The sequence below is a fragment of the Phacochoerus africanus genome, chromosome 7, assembly GCF_016906955.1.
Source record: "Phacochoerus africanus isolate WHEZ1 chromosome 7, ROS_Pafr_v1, whole genome shotgun sequence".
Taxonomy (NCBI): Eukaryota; Metazoa; Chordata; class Mammalia; order Artiodactyla; family Suidae; genus Phacochoerus; species Phacochoerus africanus.
In genome coordinates this window covers 86,119,466-86,137,913 of record NC_062550.1, presented here as the reverse complement: position 1 = coordinate 86,137,913, position 18,448 = coordinate 86,119,466, and the positions used below count along the sequence as shown (strand labels likewise).

The 18,448-nt window shown below is 45.0% G+C and overlaps 1 protein-coding gene and 1 long non-coding RNA gene across 2 annotated transcripts in view; both read right to left on the bottom strand.

Annotated features, from left to right (window-relative positions):
* The window catches only part of GNPTAB (N-acetylglucosamine-1-phosphate transferase subunits alpha and beta), a 100,483-nt gene extending 89,766 nt beyond the window's left edge, over positions 1 to 10,717 (bottom strand). Inside the window, 1 exon segment of the mRNA XM_047788176.1 lies at positions 10,456 to 10,717. Coding sequence (XP_047644132.1) covers positions 10,456 to 10,572 — 117 coding nt within the window. The 5' untranslated portion in view covers positions 10,573 to 10,717.
* Positions 10,718 to 17,061: 6,344 nt separating this feature from the next.
* The window catches only part of LOC125131481 (uncharacterized), a 38,442-nt gene continuing 37,055 nt past the window's right edge, over positions 17,062 to 18,448 (bottom strand). Inside the window, exon 4 of the long non-coding RNA XR_007135931.1 lies at positions 17,062 to 17,581. This is a non-coding gene — a long non-coding RNA (uncharacterized LOC125131481). The remainder of the gene's footprint in view (positions 17,582 to 18,448) is intronic.

The window sequence follows — 18,448 nt, the reverse complement described above, 5'->3', positions numbered from 1 at the left end:
AGTGCCCCTCATACCCATACACCGAGGGCATCCCTCACTTAAAAGGAGGGACGGGCTCCCTTTCTTCCCTCAGCCATCTCCTTCGAGATCACGCTTAGATGTCACCTTGAGAAACTGCCGACACCCATGTCTATCTCTTCAACTTAATTTATCACAATGCATCTTTTTTTTTTTTTGTCTTTTTGCCATTTCTTGGGCCGCTCCCGCGGCATATGGAGGTTCCCAGGCTAGGGGTCGAATCGGAGCTGTAGCTGCCAGCCTACGCCAGAGCCACAGCAACGCGGGATCCGAGCCGCGTTTGCGACCTACACCACAGCTCATGGCCACGCCGGATCGCTAACCCACTGAGCAAGGGCAGGGATCGAACCTGCAACCTCATTGTTCCTAGTCAGATTCGTTAACCACTGCGCCACGACGGGAACTCCCACAATGCATCTTAATTCTACTTGCCTGCCCAGCCCTGTCTGAAGAGCGAGTTCCTCAATAGCAGAAAGAAACCAAACCATCTTTGTGTCTCCAAGCAGTACAGTACCTGGCCTCAGAGTAAGCATCTCCATTAATCTCTGCTAAGTGAACTTAGGGAAATATGATAAAGAAACTTTATCCAATTTAGAATTAATCAGAGACAGATATGAAGTTAATGGAATCAAGTAATGAAGGGGGATAAAACCTCAAAAAAATTTTTTTAGGAAGCAACTTTAAAAGTCTGATCATAGAATGCATTCAACTCTCTCTGCACAAGTGTGACTTAGTCTGTAACATTTCTGAAGGATCATTTTTTTCCTGCTTAATTTAGTGTATGTATGAATCACACATAGGCTGACTAATCACCTGCTAAAGATACTGCATGTGGATCATTAAGACTGAAACAATCTAAAGACAATAAAAATTTTAAAAGATACGTCCTGAATATACAGAACCTATCACAGCTACACCTGTTACCTTTTAGAAGACACCAGAATAACATATGTTATTGTAAAGTGCAGGCTGTACTGAAGGAAGAAGGCTCTTGCTCCCTCTGCTTTTACATCAGCCCTCACAAGCACACTCAGAGAAAGAAATCATTGTCAACTATCCTGCTCTGGCTCTAGGAAAAGATTAATATACTCTTCAATGTGACCTTGGACACCAGCCCAGAAGATAGGTCCCCTGCTGCGTCTTCGCGAGTGTGTGGTCAAGCAAAGAACAGCGCTGGGATAGGACAGGACATGTGGCATTTAATTAGCATTTACTGAACACCTTGCACCAGGCACTACACAAGGTGCCTTATAGACTTGAGGCATCTCATCTAAACCACCTGCCTCACAGGCTCAATCACAATCACTGAGCAAAAACAGAAGTTCCCTAGAGTTCCCAGGTAGCTTGGTGGGTTAATGATCCAGGGTTGTCACTTCTATGGCTTGGGTCACTGCTATGGCACAGGTTTGATCCCTGGCCTGGGAACTTTTGCAAGCCACAAACACAGCCAAAAATAAAAAATTAAAAAATATATATCTATAAGTATTCATTCAACAAATATTCACTGAGCACACCAGTTAGGGTCTGGGAGGGCAAATGACTTGTCTCTCTTGCTCACTTTTATATACCAAGATGTCAGTGGAGTGTCTGGCACATAATGGAACATAAAGGCCAGATGATTTTGCCTCCTAGAGCTCTCAAGTCTGTCCACTTTTCTCTGTCCACTTCTCTTTATTTGCCCTTCCACCAGTCTGGTCCTGACTAACTGCCCTGCAGCCATTCTTGTTCCCTCTGATTCAGGGTTTCTCAGCTTTGGCACAGCTGACATTTAGGGCCTGGAGCTAATGTGTCCAATAGAGAAGGTCCAGCAGCACGCCTGGCCTCCAACCCTTAGATCCCAGTACACAATAACCTCGAATGGCAACAGCATCCCATTGTTCTCAGGACAAATCTCAATCCTCAACACCTCATTTACCAAGTGCTGGCAAGAGGGCATCACGAACTGCACCAACCTCGCCTAGATTCACACTTTCTCTTGTTTTCAGCCTCTGGCCATATGGGCCTTTGTTCACCTTCTCACATGTACCTCAACTTCGAGACCTTCACATGGCTTCCGAGGCCAGACACTACTAACTTTGGGGGCTGGCTATCTTTGCTGAGGGAGGCTGTCCTGTGCACTGCAGGATGTAGCACCAATCCCACCCCACACACCAGCCATGACAACCCAGATTGTCTCCAGACGTTGCCAAATGCCTCTGAGGGGCAACATCTCCCCCAGCTGAAAACCAATGGTCTAGACCAGACTTGCCTTCCTCGGTCCTCTGCCTGAAGTTCTGGTCCTTCAAAGCTGAGCTCATCTAAATCAAGAAGGCCTCTCCTGATCCGGTCACTACATGACGGGGCCTCACTGTGGGTCTCTCCCACGACACTCTCCCCCTTTAGCATTTTTCACAGTTGTAATTAAGTAGCATGTAATGCCTGAATGCACAACCAGGATATAAAATCCTCGTCTTCAGGGACTTGTTCACTGCTCTATGCCCAGGGGCTTGGCATAAAGCTCACCAAAAAATTCACTAACTGAATAAATGACCTAGGTGCTCTGCTGGGGCACAGGGATTTCAAGATAAGAAAGATAACATCTTTGTGCTCAGAATGCTGAGCTCAGAAATGGCAAATAAATTTCATCCCCTGGGCAAGATCAATTAATTGGTACCTGTATTGAGAAGTTATACATTTAGCTCTAGGAGGCAAAATCATCTGTCCTTTATGTTCCATTTTGTGCCACCACTCCACTGACATCTTGGTATATATAAAACTGAGCAGGACAGACAAGTCATTTGCCCTTCCTATGCCCGGAACACTGCAAGGAATCTGAATGAACAAGCCTCGGGGTTCCCAAAGCTCACTCCCCTTAGCTCATACCTTAACACTGTCCTATACCATTTTTTCCGTAACTCTCCAAACTTCATCAAACCTACCACTACAATGCTCACCCTTAACTGCCTTGGCTCAGCGGAAACATATCCAACTAATATACATGAGAATACAGGTTCCATCCCTGGCCTTACTCAGTAGGTTAAGGATCCAGTGTTGTCATGAGCTGTGGTGTAGGTTGCAGATGCAGCTCAGATCCCACACTGCTGTGGCTGTGGCATAGGCCACTGGCTTCAGCTCTGATTGGACCCTCTAGCGTAGGAACCTCCATATGCCGTGGGTACGGCCCTAAAAAGACACACACACACACACACACAGGCATAACTGCTTCTTAGATTTCCTTATGAAGCCTCCAAGATCATGTAAAACAAATAAATATGCATGTTTTTCTCTTGCTCATCTCTCTTCTGTTATGGGGGCCCTAGTGGAGAACTGAGAGGAATAGAGGAAAAGGGTATCTTTCCTCCCTTACGGAGCAAAGGATGCAGGGCTCCTGTGCACAAGAAAGCACCTGGACAGGGTATCACCTCAGACCAGGTCTGTGGTCCCCCAGAGCAGCAGACACTGAGACAGCTGCACCACCAGATTCCTGGGGGCTCAGGAGGGAGCAAGCAACCAGCCTAAAAGAGGAGGCTTCATTTCATTAACAAGATCAACTTATTCAGACCTCAAGAGAAAGTCAAACTGAATACAGCTATCGAACCACCCATTAAAGATACTGACTGAATCATCACTGACAGATTCATGAGGGCACAGTTGCACTGTGTTTAACAAAACTCCTTATTAATACACCCGACCAAGAATACATATGTCACAGATGGAATACTGAACAGCAATATTAAAAATGGAAAAATGGAACCAACCCACTTTCACATCTTCCAGAAAAAGGTAAAGGGCTAACAGCTATCACAGTCACAGTGTCAATGCATCGGTTAAGGCCAATGGGTTTTGACTCACGCCAGTGTCTAGGACAACTGCTGCTCTGGCCTTTTTTATCTTTTCTTTCTTTCTTTCTTTTCTTTTTTTTTTTTAATGACAGTCCTGATTTCCCTCTGGGGAACCCCTCTCAGTTCATGTGGTTCAGCTGAGACTGACAGTCCCACCTCTAACCCCAGCTCCAGGGTTATGGAGGACACAAGGGCACTCACTCTGCAGCTGGGCAGGCCTCCCTAGGTCTAGCTGGCACTAATGAGAGAGAGAGAAGGCTACTAAACTAAGACACAAGACACTGGAGTGGCTGCCAGCCATCCTGGCTCTCATACGAGGAGAGCCTGCCTGAGAAGGAAACCCACAGGCTGGAGAACAGAGACAAGAGTCCCGATGACCACTGAGCACCTCGATCCAATCCTGCCAGAAATTCCACTCTGCATTTTCATTACAAGAGTCAAAAACCACCGTCCCCCCAACCCCATTTTTGGCCACCTTGCAGCATATGAGTTTTCAGGCCAGGGATCAGATCTTTCAGCCCAAGCTGCAGCTGTAGCAACACTGGATCCTTAACCCACTGTGCCAGGCTGGGGATCAAACCTGCGTCCCAGCACTCCCAAGACATCGCGGATCCCACTCCGCCACATCAGGAACTCCAAAAAGCTACCTTTTTAAAGCCATGTCTGAGGTGGGATTCTATCACTTGCAACCAAGTGCTACTAAGATCATCAACAATTTTAAACCACTAATAATTCAAAAAGAAAAGGCTCCTGCCTCCCTGTAAAAGTCTCAACTTCCGCTAGGATGTTGTCAACCCATAATTTTTTGCCCTTCCTCTGATTTTCTAAGCCATTATTACAGTCAGTGAATTACTTACTCCCTTGTGCTGTTCATCATCTGTATACAATGGCCTCATCTCAACTAGACAGAGATGGCCAAGGATGAGCTGTACCTAATCCTTTGTACCTGATGGTACCCTCCACCATACAGGTACAACCGGACCAATCATGTCTGAGAAATAAAAATAATAATAGTAATAATAGTAAATTAAAAAAAAAACCACACCTGGTCTGCATCAGAGCAGAAAATTTATATTTACTGGAAATGAGCTTAAAGGGATGTTGGTTAAGATCACCCCAATTCATTCATTCAGTCATTCAATCATCCATCCATCTATCAAGCACTTATTTGGCACCTACAGGGTACCAAGCACTTTTGAGGTGCCAAGAACACAGCAAGGAATAGGACAAGGCCTCTGCTTTGACAGTTAGCTGGGCTGTGTATCTTTCCCAACCCCCCCAAAAGAAAGAGAACATTTAAAGAGGCTCAGGGCAGCCACGGGCATTTTCTCTGTAACACAAACCCTATTACATTATAGTTCATGCTTTCCCATGTGAAACATCCAATAAATGTACATTCACAGAATATTAAAGCTAAAATGGAAGTGTCAGAAATCTAGCCTAGAAGTTTTAAAGTATTATTTTTAACAATGAACGTTTTCCTCATCCCCAAAAGAAATGTATGCAAAACCGATTAAGACTGGCTGCCCCCAACCCAGGAGGCAGCTGGCAGCAACACTGCCTGGGAACCCCAGAGGGTCATAGTTTACGGTGAGACTAGAAGCAGGCCAGAGACTGTCTCCCAGCTCTCAGGCCAGGTCCCTTTAAAGTCACCTACTTGTTGCCACTGGCAAAGAACATACTCGAACTATATCTATTTAATTCAGCAAGGCAGCAGGATACAAGATTAACATACAGAAATCAGTTGCTTTTCTTAACATTAACAATGAAACATCAAAAAAGGAATGTAAACAAACAATCCCTTTAAAATTGAGTTCAAGGAGTTCACATCGGGGTCAGCAGTAACAAACCAGAGTAGCATCCATGAGGATGTGGGCTCCCCCCCTGGCTTTGCTCAGTGGGTTCAGAATCTGGCATTGCCTTGAGCTGCAGTATAGGTCAAAGTCATGGCTCAGATGCTGCATTGCTGTGGTGCAGGCCTGCAGCTGCAGCTCCAATTAGAACCCTAGCTTGGGAACTTCCATATGCTACACATGCCCCCGCGCCCCCCCCCCCCCAGAAAAAGCAGGAAAAAAAGGATGGAATTAAAAAAAAACAAACTTAGGAGTAAACCTCACCAAGGAGGTGAAAAGCTTATATGCTAAGAACTACAAAACATTAAAAAAGGAAACTGAAGATGATTCAAAATATATCTGTTTAATTAATGAGTGAACTAATCAAATCTAAACATATCTAAATTTATCTCTTGAAATTGGCCCAGTATAAGAAACTAAACATAACTTGAGCTGGACCCAGTGTTTTTTTGTTTGTTTGGTTTTTGTCTTTTGTCATTTTAGGGTCGCACATGTGGCATATGGAGGTTCCCAGGCTAGGAGTCTAATCAGAGCTGTAGCCACCAGCCTACACCACAGCCACACCAGATTCGAGCCGAGTCTGTGACCTACACCACAGCTCATAACAACGCTGGATCCTTAACCCACTGAGTGAGGCCAGGCATCAAACCAGAAGCCTCATGGATACTAGTCGGATTCATTTCCGCTGAGCCACATCGGGAACTCCAGGACCCAGTGTTCAATCTTCTTTTTCACTGAAAAATATCTAACTAATCCAAAATAGCGACAGAAGACGGGTGAGCAAAAGAGAGCAGGGAGGCCAGGGAAAAGCTACTGCCCAGTATGGGTAGATTCTACCTGAACTTGTCTGGGTTCCTCACTGAAGTTAATTTTTGGATTCATACCTGTTTCCTTTTTTTTTTTTTTTTTTTTGCTGCCCCCATGGCAAATGGATGTTTCCATGTCAGGGACTGAACCTGGGCTACATCAGAGACCCAAGCTGCTGCAGTGACAACACCAGATAACCCACTACACCAAAGGGAACTCCTCTGTTTCCATACTTAGTGCATGTATGTAAGGAAATAAAATATATAAATATGTATGTTTTGTCTTTTTAGGGCCACACCTGCGGCATATGGAGGTTCCCAGGCTAGGGGTTGAATCGGTGCTGCAGCTGCCAGCCTACACCACAGCCACAGCAACTCAGGATCCAAGCTTCATCTGCCACCTACACCACAGCTCATGGCAACGCCAGATCCTTAACCCACTGAAAGAGGCCAGGGATTAAACCCACATCTTCATGGATACTAGTCTGGTTGTTACTGCTGAGCCATGACAGGAACTCCTACAATTCTTTATTCCCAATCCTGAAATCCAAAAAAACTCTCAACACTGAATATCTTTTTTGGCAGCAAAACCTGACCTGACTTCATCTTGTGGCAAAACTTGTCCTAAACTAACCTTAAGTTATTTATAGTCTTTATTTTCCTAAGTGTGAATATTCACATGTTTCACTGTAAAAGATACTGATGTTTAATTCTAAGGAAATTCAGAACTTTCAGACAAGGGATTGTGGATTTACATATAAAATATACTAAATAATGATAGCCTTGAAATAATAGATTTGTACTTCAAAGCCACGTTTTAAAGTCTACACAATAATAACTAACAGAGGTCAAGTATGTAAAGTCAGAAGTTTCTTGGGAGTTCCCGTCGTGGCTCAGCAGTTAATGACCCCGACTAACATCCATGAGGACTCAGGTTCAGTCCCTGGGCTCGATCAGTGGGTTAAGGATCCGCTGTTGCCATGAACTGTGGTGTAGGTCACGGACGTGGCTCAAAGGAAGCTCAGATCTTGCATTAGTGTGGCTCTGGTTTAGGCCAGCGGCTACAGCTCCAACTGGACCCCTAGTCTGGGAACCTCCATATGCCACAAGTTCGGCCCTAAAAAGACCAAAAAGAAGAAGTTTCTTAAGAGCACAATCATTTGTAGATGAGGAAACTGAGACTTCCAGAGCCACGACTCACCCGAAACAACTACCATAAACGCAGTAAGCACCTACCTGCTACTCTCCCCCGAGGCAATACGCTTCAGTGGCCATTAGTCCCCATCCAGAGGGCCCTCCCCTTTGGTTTGGACCAGGTTCTGCTTTTGTTTAATCAGAGTTCCCAAGGGTTCTCCAGTAAAGTACCTGGCTCAACTTTAGGGGGACATAAAAATACATTTTTTAATACTCCCCCCCCACAATTCCACTTTTCTTTCTCAAAATTTGGATGAGTGTACAAATGGCTTATCAAAAGACAGAGCCAATACCATTTACTCCAAGAGGGGAAAAAAGATAGTGATGAACTCACAGTTAACAACAATCTTCTTAGTCCTTCTATCCATTACAATTAGTGAAGTTATTAGCAAGTTGGTAATATTAACTGTATGATGGGTGTATTCTATTTCAAAGGTTCCTTTCAAAATAAGGAGAAGGAGGAGTTCCCACTGCAGCACGGTGGGTTAAGAACCCAACTATAAGGAAGTGGGATGGACTGGGAATCTGAGGTTAATAGATGCAAACTATTGCCTTTGGAAAGGATAAGCAATGAGATGCTGCTGTACAGCACTGGGAACTATATCTAGTCGCTTGTGATGGAGCATGAGGGAGGATCATGTGACAAAAAGAATATATGTATGTGTGACTGGGTCACTTTGCTGTACAGTAGAAAATTAACAAACACTGTAAACCAACTATAATGGAAAAAATAAAAATAATTCAAAAAAAAACAAAAAAAACCCGACTGCAGCAGCTTGGGTCCATGTGGAGGCTCGTGACCGCTTTTACTGGCAGCGGCATTCAAACCCAGAACTGCCTAATTCTGCAGCTCCTCGTTTTCAGCTGTGCCGCAGAAGTTAACGACAGGCAATGTACTAATGGTACCGAACCAGCTGTCTCCACTTGCCATGCCACCTGGTGGCATCCTTTGCCTATCATTTCTATTTTCTTTTGGTAAATACATAACCAGGTGTGGAACACAGAAAAAGAAAAACTCTATCAACTGATGCCTTTAAGCCACCTTCACACAGCAGGGGAGTTAAATAGTTAACTGAAAATTGCTTAGGGCCAAAAATTGAGGGAACACTGTAAATCAGCTATAATGGAAAAAATTACTTAGGGCCAAAAGAATCTTCTATAACCAGTAAGACACTTAACTATGCATAGATACAGTCACCACATTAAGGTGTAATACACGAAACAAAGATAGAACCGCAGGTAGTATAACACTAGGTACGTATTCCACACTTACAAGTCGGGGGCACTTTCTCACCCTTACTTCTAAAACTTATCTTTATCAGCTCTTATACCAAGGACTACTAAAAGTGCAAACCAGGAAACCATGCCATATAACTCATTTATTCATTGAGCAAATATTTAGACTGTATAGTCTGGCAGTACCTGGGCCAGGGTTAACAGTGATTAAACAGGCAGCCCCCTCCCATGGAGTTCACAATCCAGCACGGGGACAGTCTTCAATGTATGCTGTGGCATTTCTGAAAACCACTCTGTTACTTTTAAAACCTTTTGCAACCTCCTATATTCAAAAAGGAAAAAATAAGTAAATAAAACAGAGATAGATGTCTAACAACTTGAAAATACAACGTTGTCCCCGTTGTTACCCACCCAGTTTAAAAGAAACTAAAAGTCCCCTACAGGTACTCTGCCAGTTCTCACCTCCTCATGGTCTCTTAGACACTTGTGTATGACAAAGAACCCCCTGATTAGACTGTCACTCATGAAATAACTATCCAACCTAAACCAAATGGCTGTTTCATTCAAGACAATGTTTGAAGTCCACATTCAGAAGGGTACAAAATCTACTAAACCTAGATGGTCCCATCTCCCAAACCTGTTGCTTGGCCCTTCTGCGGTTTACAGTCTAATCGAGTTACTTTATGGCCCATTAACTAAGAGCAGATTAAGAAAGGCTGGGCTTGATGTGGAATCTAAATAATTAGCATATCCCAAGACCTAAGGGCTTGTGCCGGGTCCCAAGAGAACGGCAGCAGGAGTCCAGGAGGGCTACCTGTGCCCTGGTCACACGAAGGGGCCCAGCCTCAGATGAGAAAAAGTATTTGGAGCCGCCAAGAGACCGCTCTCGCTAGCGTGCACATCTACCAGCACAGCCCCGAAGAGCTAACTGATGATATACAGCTGCTGCAAATACAGGCACAATCAAAGGGGGAAACAAAAAACACCTCTTCACGTGTAAGTCCCTTAAATTTTGGGCCAATACACTCTCCCCACTGCAAATTCACGTGTGCGAAGAAACCACTCTGGAACAAAGTTTTGACATTTGGGAAGAAACGGGATTAAGACAGATTGCCTTTGTCAAAGCCCAAAAGAATGATGACACCCGAGAAAGAAATACTAGGAGGCGCAAGGACTGCGAATTTAGTGTCATTTAGAAAACTCTGGGTCCCCTGAGGGGGCTTCGTGCAGAACAAGGCCTGAGGGAGAAAATCAACTGAAGGCACGTGGAAGGAAAGGGAGTCTGCAGATGGGGAGTGCGGGTCTCCCCGAAGCGCCGGAGGGCTAGGTCTGGACCCCAGATGCTGCAGCCGAGGCCCGGGGAGGAGATCTGAGTTCTCGGAGTCTCCGGTAAAGGGCAGCCTCCGGGGCTGGTCCGGGGGCTGCGGGTAGGATAGGGAGGCAGGAGCGAAGCGCGCCAGGGCTGGGACGCCGCGGGGTCGTGCGGGTTCCGGGCGCCCCGGCCAGGGCTCCCGCGCCGCTACTCACCTCTCCGAACTGGAAGGCGGAGACGATGGTGACAACGACGCCCACGAAACAGACGTAGAGCCCATACCTGTGGGACAGGCAGGTATAGGTCTGTCTCTGCAAGAGCTTGAGCAGCATCACCCTGGCCGCCGCCACGCCGCGTCGCGCCCGAGGAGCCGGAGCCGCCACCGCCTCAACGAGCCGCCATTCCGCAGCCCGAGTCGCGCCGCCGCGCTCAGGTCACAGCCTCCAGCTGCAGCGCATTGCCGCCCCGGGGACAGACGCCCGCTGGGCTCCGCGCCGCGGCCGCCGCTTCCGGGAGCCGGGAGCCCACGCCCTCTGCGAGGCGGAGGCTGACGCGCGGCCCCCAAGGCGGCCGGCGCCGCCCCGGCCTGGCCGGGTTAGAGGCGGCGGGGGCGCGGCGGCAGCGGCGGCGGCGAGGCTGACAGCGCCACCTGGCGGACGGAGGGGCAGAGGGCAGGCGGGCCCCCTCCCCGTGTGCGCGTGCGCGGCGGGCTCTCGGGGCCGGGCTGGAAACCGTGAAATCTGGTTGGGCAGGCAACTGAGACAGGAGGTTATGCCACAGAGGATGCTATGTTGACACGAATGTTTGTATGCACAAAACCCTTCTTGCATTTACAGTAATTGGGAACTCATGGTTTTTCACAGCGCTTAGAGGAGATGCTGTTTTGGCCTTCCTTTCTCCTTGAGCTGTCTAACCATATGTATGAAAGAGGAAACCTTTGGGCTTAAATGTGCCAAAACCAAAATTCATTCATTCATTCATTAAATATGTATTTCGTGTCCAATGCCTGGCATGTTGCTTGGTGTTGGGTATTCAAAAAGTAACTAAATCTGGCCTCTCTTCCCAAAGAGTCTAGTGGAGAAGATAAACACATAAACCACTGAATACAAAAAAAGTTATTATGGTAGAATTCATGTGATGTACAGGAAGGGAACCCATGCGAAGGGGGTCAGTTATTTCCACTTTGGCACCAGGTGATTTCTAGGAGAGCCTTTCTGTAGAAGAGGGCTTTGGGACAGTACCACATAATGGAATAAAACCAGAGGACTTAAGTCTCAAGGAGTTTGCAATGACAGTATTTCGAGACACTTTTTTCTTTTGACTTTTTTTTGGCAGGGGGAGGGCGTCTGTTCCTGTGGCATGCAGAAGTTCCAGGGCTAGGGATCAAACCCAAAGGACAGCAGTGACAACACCAGATCCTGAATCCACCGGGCCACTAGGGAACTCCTCTTTCAACATTTTATTAATACTCCTAGTCTCTCTTCCACCCCTCATCCAAGGAGAAGACAAGGCTACCTGATCGGTGAGCATGCAAGAAATTGAGATTGTCTGCCAGAGACAGGAGTTTTGATCTGCTATCTGCCAAGCCCAGGAGCACTTATGTCCCAGCCTGGCCTTGGCTTATAAAGCCTGCCTCATTCAGGGATAAAATATTGGCAGCCCACTTGACCAAAGAGGTTAACAACATTCTCCAATTATCTTTATCAGTACTAAAGCTAACACTTTCTTTTTTCAATTTTTTAATTTTTTTTTTCAATTTTTGTGGCCACAACTGGAAGTTCCCAGGCCAGGGATTAAATCCAAGCCTCAGCTGCAACATGAACAGCAGCTGTAGCAACACCAGATCCTTTAAGCCACTGGTGATGGGCTGGTGATGGGACCCTCCCCTTTGCAGCTACCTGCAGTTGGGTTCTTTACCCACTGGGCCACAGAGGGAATTCCTAAAGCTGACACTTTAATTTCCATCTCTCTACCTTACATCACAATTCTCAATAGGTTTGAAACTCAGGAGACGAGAATGCTTTAAGTGTTGGGCCCTGAAACATCACCCATCTCTGAGTCATCTTTTGCTTAGTCTGGATGAAAAATGAACATCCAAAGTAAACAATCCAGAGTTCCTGCTGTGGCTCAGTGGGTTAAGAACCTGACATAATGTCCATGAGGATGCAGGTTCGATCTCTAGCCTTGCTCATCGGGCTAAGGATATGCCATTGCCAACAAGCTGCAGATGTGGCTTGGATCTGGCTTTGCCGTGGCTGTAGTGTAGACCTGCAATGGCAGCTGATTCAAACCCTAGCCTGGGGAACTTCCATATGCTGCAGGTGTAGCCTTAAAAAAAAAAAAAAAAACCCTAAAAAAAAGTAAACAGTCGTACACAAATAAGAGCCATTTTGACCTGGGCCTACAAAACATAAATGTTGAAGGAAGAGATGGTGTACTTGAAACACCTTTCATATGTAGGCCTTATGTACAGCTTGATAAGAAAGTAGTATCTAGGGAGTTCCCTTAGTGACGCAGGGGAAATGAATCCAACTAAGAACCATGAGGTTGCAAGTTCAATCCCTGGCCTCACTCAGTGGGTTAAGGATCCAGCATTGCTCTGAGCTGTGGTATAGGTCACAGACATGGCTCGGATCTGGCATTGCTGAGGCTGTGGTGTAGGCCAGCAACTGTAGCTCCAATTGGACCCCTAGCCTGGGAACCTCCATGTGCTGCTGGTGGGGCCCTAAAAAGCAAAAAAAAAAGAAAAGAAAAGAAAATAGAATCTGCGGAAGATGTGGTATATATACACAATGCAATACTACTCAGCCATAAAAAAGAATGCCATGATGCCATTTGCAGCAACATGGATGGAACTAGAGAATCTCATACTGAGTGAAATGAGCCAGAAAGACAAAGACAAATGCCATATGATATCACTTATAACTGGAATCTAATATCCAGCACAAACGAACATCTCCTCAGAAAAGAAAATCATGGACTTGGAGAAGAGACTTGTGGCTGCCTGATGGGAGGGGGAGGAAGTGGGAGGGATCGGGAGCTTGGGCTTATCAGACACAACTTAGAATAGATTTACAAGGAGATCCTGCTGAATAGCATTGAGAACTTTGTCTAGATACTCATGTTGCAACAGAAGAAAGGGTGGGGGAAAAAAATGTAATTGTAATGTATACATGTAAGGATAACCTGACCCCCTTGCTGTACAGTGGGAAAATAAAAAAAAAAAAAATTAAAAAAAATTTAAAAAAAATAAATAAATAAAAGAAAATAGAATCTAAACAAAGAGCTTTAGCTAATTAAGCAAAATTGAAGTAACTCCTGATATGTCCATATTTATCTGAGTCCTTGCTTTACTCAAGGTAAAAAGATAAAATGTTCACATTATGAATGCTTGCACTTTAGGTTTGAAAATCTTGCTTATTGTCAGGACACATACTTTGATTTTGTCCCTTGCTTTCTTTCTGGATATATAGTGTGTGTTCATAAAACACAGGTCTAGTGTAAGTGACCTCATATAAAACAAAATTACGAAGAAATTTCAGGAGTTCCTGTCATGGCTCAGTGGTTAACAAATCTGACTAGGAACCATGAGGTTGCGGGTTCGATCCCTGGCCTTGCTCAGTGGGTTTAAGGATCCAGTATTGCCGTGAGCTGTGGTGTAGATCGCAGATGTGGCTCTGGCGTAGGCTGGTGGCTACAGCTCCGATTTGACCCCTAGCCTGGGAACCTCCATATGCTGCGGGATCGGCCCAAGAAATGGCAAAAAGACAAAAAAAAAAAAAGAAAGAAAGAAATTTCATTGCTTCTGGTAGAATTCCAAAAGCCAAAACATACCATGGCCCACTGTTTATTTCTATGTGTGTGAATGCAAATATATCATGTATATATAAACAATAGTTTATAGTTTTCCCATAAGTGTGACCATGCTTCATTCCATTTTACTTGATTTTGCTGGTGGGGTTTTTGGTGTATCTCATCTATAGAACAGAGGCATCATAAAGGCAAAAGACTTGCTCATCTTATTCTTAACTATATCCCTACCTTTAACATTGCCTTGCCTATAGCAGCCAATTGATAAATTTATTAGGTGAATGTATATATTTTGCACTGATAAAAGTACCAAGTACACAGAGTTCCCATTGTGACTCAAAGGGTTAAGAACCCAACTGGGTACCCATGAGGATGTGGGTTTGATCCCTGGCCTCACTCAGTGGTTAAGGATCCAGCATTGCCACAAGCTGTGGTGAAGATCACAGATGAAGCTTGGACTCTGCATTGCTGTGACTGTTGGTGTAAGCCAGCAGCCTGGGAATGTCCATATGCCACAGGTGAGGCCCTAAAAAGGAAAAAAAAAAAAAGTACAAAGTACAAGTACATGCTTGGAATTATTGAATTTTTTTTTAATGTCTTTTTGTCTTTTTAGGACCACGCCCACGGCATATGGAGGTTCCCAGGCTAGGGGTCAAATCAGAGCCACAGATGCTGGCCTACACCACAGCTCACAACAACACTGGATCCTTAACCCACTGAGCAAGCCAGGGATCCAACCCAAAACCTCACAGTGCCTAGTCGGATTCGTTTCTGCTGTGCTACGACAGAACTCCCAAAGTTTTGTTGAATTGACTTTTTTTTGTGTGTCTTTTTTGGCCGTGCCCACAGCACATAGAAGTTCCCAGGCCAGGAATCCAACCTGTGCCATAGCAGTGACCCGAGCCACTGCAGTGACAATGTAGGATCCTTAATCCTCTGTCACCAGTGACAATGTAGGATCCTTAACCCTCCTTTCTGTGGCTTTATATTTCTTTGCTTTGTGCTTTTATCTCTGTAATTTCCTTTTCTCTTATGCTCTGAATTTACTCTGCTGCTCTTGAACTAGTTTCTCAAATTTGATACGTAGCTCAATTTTTTCAGTGTTTATTGTTTTTTCATTAATGTTCCAAAACTTTAAGCATCCCTCTAAGTGCTAATGTTATTGCATCCCTAGGGTAAGACAGACACTGGACTCTCTGGGTGTGCACGGCTGGGACAGAGCATCACCGATGTCCTCACACACTGGTACATTAAGCTACCATGCAGCATGTGGGAAAAAACGCAAAAACCACATACTGGAATTAGGAAGCGCCCCCTTCCTCCTGCAATAGCCCTTCAGCGCCCTCTACTGGCAACGTTTAGCATTAGACTCGCTGCAGAGGAAAAATGCTTGAGTCCAAGTCCATTATCACAGAGCCCGGTTCTGAAGGGGTGACTTTGGAGCTGAGAAGCAGCAACTCATAGCTGGTATATCCCTAAAATTAGGTGTGATTTAGATTCTCCTCATCAGATGAATTCACAGAAGGTCTTAATCTAAGAGTGATATGGGGTGAGAAGCCCGGGAAAGGGCACATGTTTTTTTGCTAGTGAGTTGGTGCCTATGTACCAGTGGTTCTGAGGCCAGCAGTGCTGGAAGCAGCTTCCTGCCTCTGCTCTTCCCCCGACCTCGTCAGAATCCACAGCTCCCCTGGAGCTCAGTTCAACCGAGGTTTTGGGAACACATCCTACAAATTCAACCTAAAGTCTCTTTGTTCAGCTCTCATAATGGTTTATGGATGAACTAACTGAATCCCTTTCCTTTTAAATCAATGCGTGGGAGTTCCTGTCACGGCTCAGCAGAAATGAATCTGACTAGCATCCATGAGGACGCAAGTTCGATCCCTGGCCTTGCTCAGGGGGTTAGGTTCCAGAATCGCCATGAGCTGTGGTATAGGTCAGACATGGCTCGGATCTGGTGCAGTTGTGGCTGTGGCATAGGCCGGCAGCTGTAGCTCTGATTCCACCCTAGCCTCCGAACCTCCATATAGCACAGGAGCAGCCCTAAAAAAAGACAAAAATAAAAATAAAGTAAATCAAGGAGTGGAACTTTAACTTTTTAAAAAATTCATCAAGGTATAATTTACACACCATAAAATTGAGCCATTTTAGGTCAACAATGATTTTAGCAAATGTATAGAGTTGTTCAACCATCATCGTAATCCAGAATTAGAATTTAGAATATTTTCATTACTCTGAAATTTCTCTTGGACTTGTTTGCAGTTCATCAGTTAATTGCCACTCCCACCTCCAGCCCTTACAAACCACAGATCTGCTTTCTGTCTTTCTAAATTTGTCTTTTGTAGACATTTTTAGAAAATAGAATGGAATCGTACATCTATAATACCTAGTCTTTTGTGCCTGGCTTCTATCACTTAGTAAAAAAAAATTTTTTTTTTTTTGGTCTCTTTAGGGCTGCACCTGAGGCATAAAGAAGTTCCAGGCTAGGGGTGGAATCAGAGCCATAGCTGCCAGCCTACACCACAGCCACCACAACAGCAGATCTGGGCTTTATCTGTGACCTACGCCACAGCTTGTGGCAAAGCCGAACCAACAGAGCAAGGCCAGGGATTGAAACCACATCCTCATGGATACTAGTTAGATTCTTAACCCACTGAGCCACAACAGGAACTCCAGTATAATGTTCTTGAAGTTCATCCATATTGTAGCATGTGTTAGTACTTCATCCCTTTTCATTGCTAAGTGGCATTCCATTGTATGCCAACGACATTTTGCTTATCCATTCACTGGTCGATGGGCATTTGAATCACGTCCAGAGTTTGTCTGTTACATAAAATGCTGCCATGAACCATCACATACATGTCTTCAGGTGGACTTAGGTTTTTCTCTTGGGTTGTGTGGGAAGTTGACATTAACATTGGAAGAAACTTTAAACCATTTTCCAAAGTGGATATACCATTTTATGTTCCGAAGAACAACACAAGAGAATTCCAGTTTTCTCTCATTTTCTCCAACACTTGGCTCAGTCTCACATTTTAATTATAATTACTCATTTGATTTGTACTTCCTTGCATTTTCTTAATGACTAGCGATGTTAGCATCTTTTCAGATCCTTATTAGTAATTTATATGTCTTCTTTGGCGAAATGTCAATACAAACCCTTTACCCATTCTTAAATTGGGTCCCCTCTTCAACCTTCAGCAACCTGATTTCCATCCTTAAGGCTGTTAAAACTGCCTACTGAAGTAAGTCATAACAAATCCAGAAGTGTTTTCTTATTTATCTTTCCCTCGACTCTTCCGCAGCACTTGGTAATGACTTCAATAACCCCGTCTTGAAATGTGGTCTCACTTTGATGTTCAGGACAGAATACTTTCCTGATTCTTCTCAAGTGTCTTTGGTAACTTCCTTTTTTGGGTTGTGTCTTCCTAGCCTCTCTAGCTGGTCCACACTTTGTGGACTAGACTTCTGCTCTCTGCTCTTCTCCTTTTCCATTTTATTCCATGGCACGTTTTACTATCTTTGAGGAAATGTCTAGAAGGAAATGAGATGTTTAATAACATCTTCAAGGAAATGGTGTTATCAGAATCTGGTAAGAACTGGAGCTGTGATTGGGAGCCCCCTGACAGAAGTTGCTGTAACACGTTAGAACTGCAGCTGCTGTCCGAAGGGATGCAGCCAGGGGGTGAGAACTCAAGGAAAGAAATGCCCAAAGAATATCTATTTCTAGCCTTTGACCCCCTACTGGTGCCTTCTGCTGGTTGAAGCCAGGAACTACAAGAGGCAGGAAAAAGCCATTTATAGGGTCAGCAAAGGGTATGTCTTTGTTTGTAAATGCTCTATCCCTTATTTGGCATTAAGCACTCATGGGTTGAACTGAACAACCATTAATATCCTCCACAGGAGTTCCCATCTGGCACAGCAGAAACCTCAGGAACCATGAGGTTGTGGGTTTGATCTCTGGCCTCGTTCAGTGGGTTGGGGATCTGGTGTTGCTGTGGCTGTTGTGCAGGCCAGCAGCTGCAGCTCCGATTCAATCCCTAACCTGGGAACCTCCATATGCCATGGGTGTGGCCCTAAAAAGATTTAAAAAAAAATCCTCCATAAATGTGAAATTCTATGGTTTGGTTTGGTTTGTCTTTTTAGCGCTGCACCCAAGGCATTTGGAAGTTCTCAGGCTAGGGGTTCAATCTGAGCTGCAGGCTGCCAGCCTACACCACAGCCACAGCAATACCAGATCCAAGCCACATCTGCAACCTTCACCACAGCTTGTGGCAATGACAGATCCTTAACCCACTGAGCAAAGGCTCGAACCCATGTCTTCATAGATACTAGTCAGTTTGGTTACCACTGAGCCACAATGAGAACTAAGATCCTATGGTTTTATGGTACTCAACACAG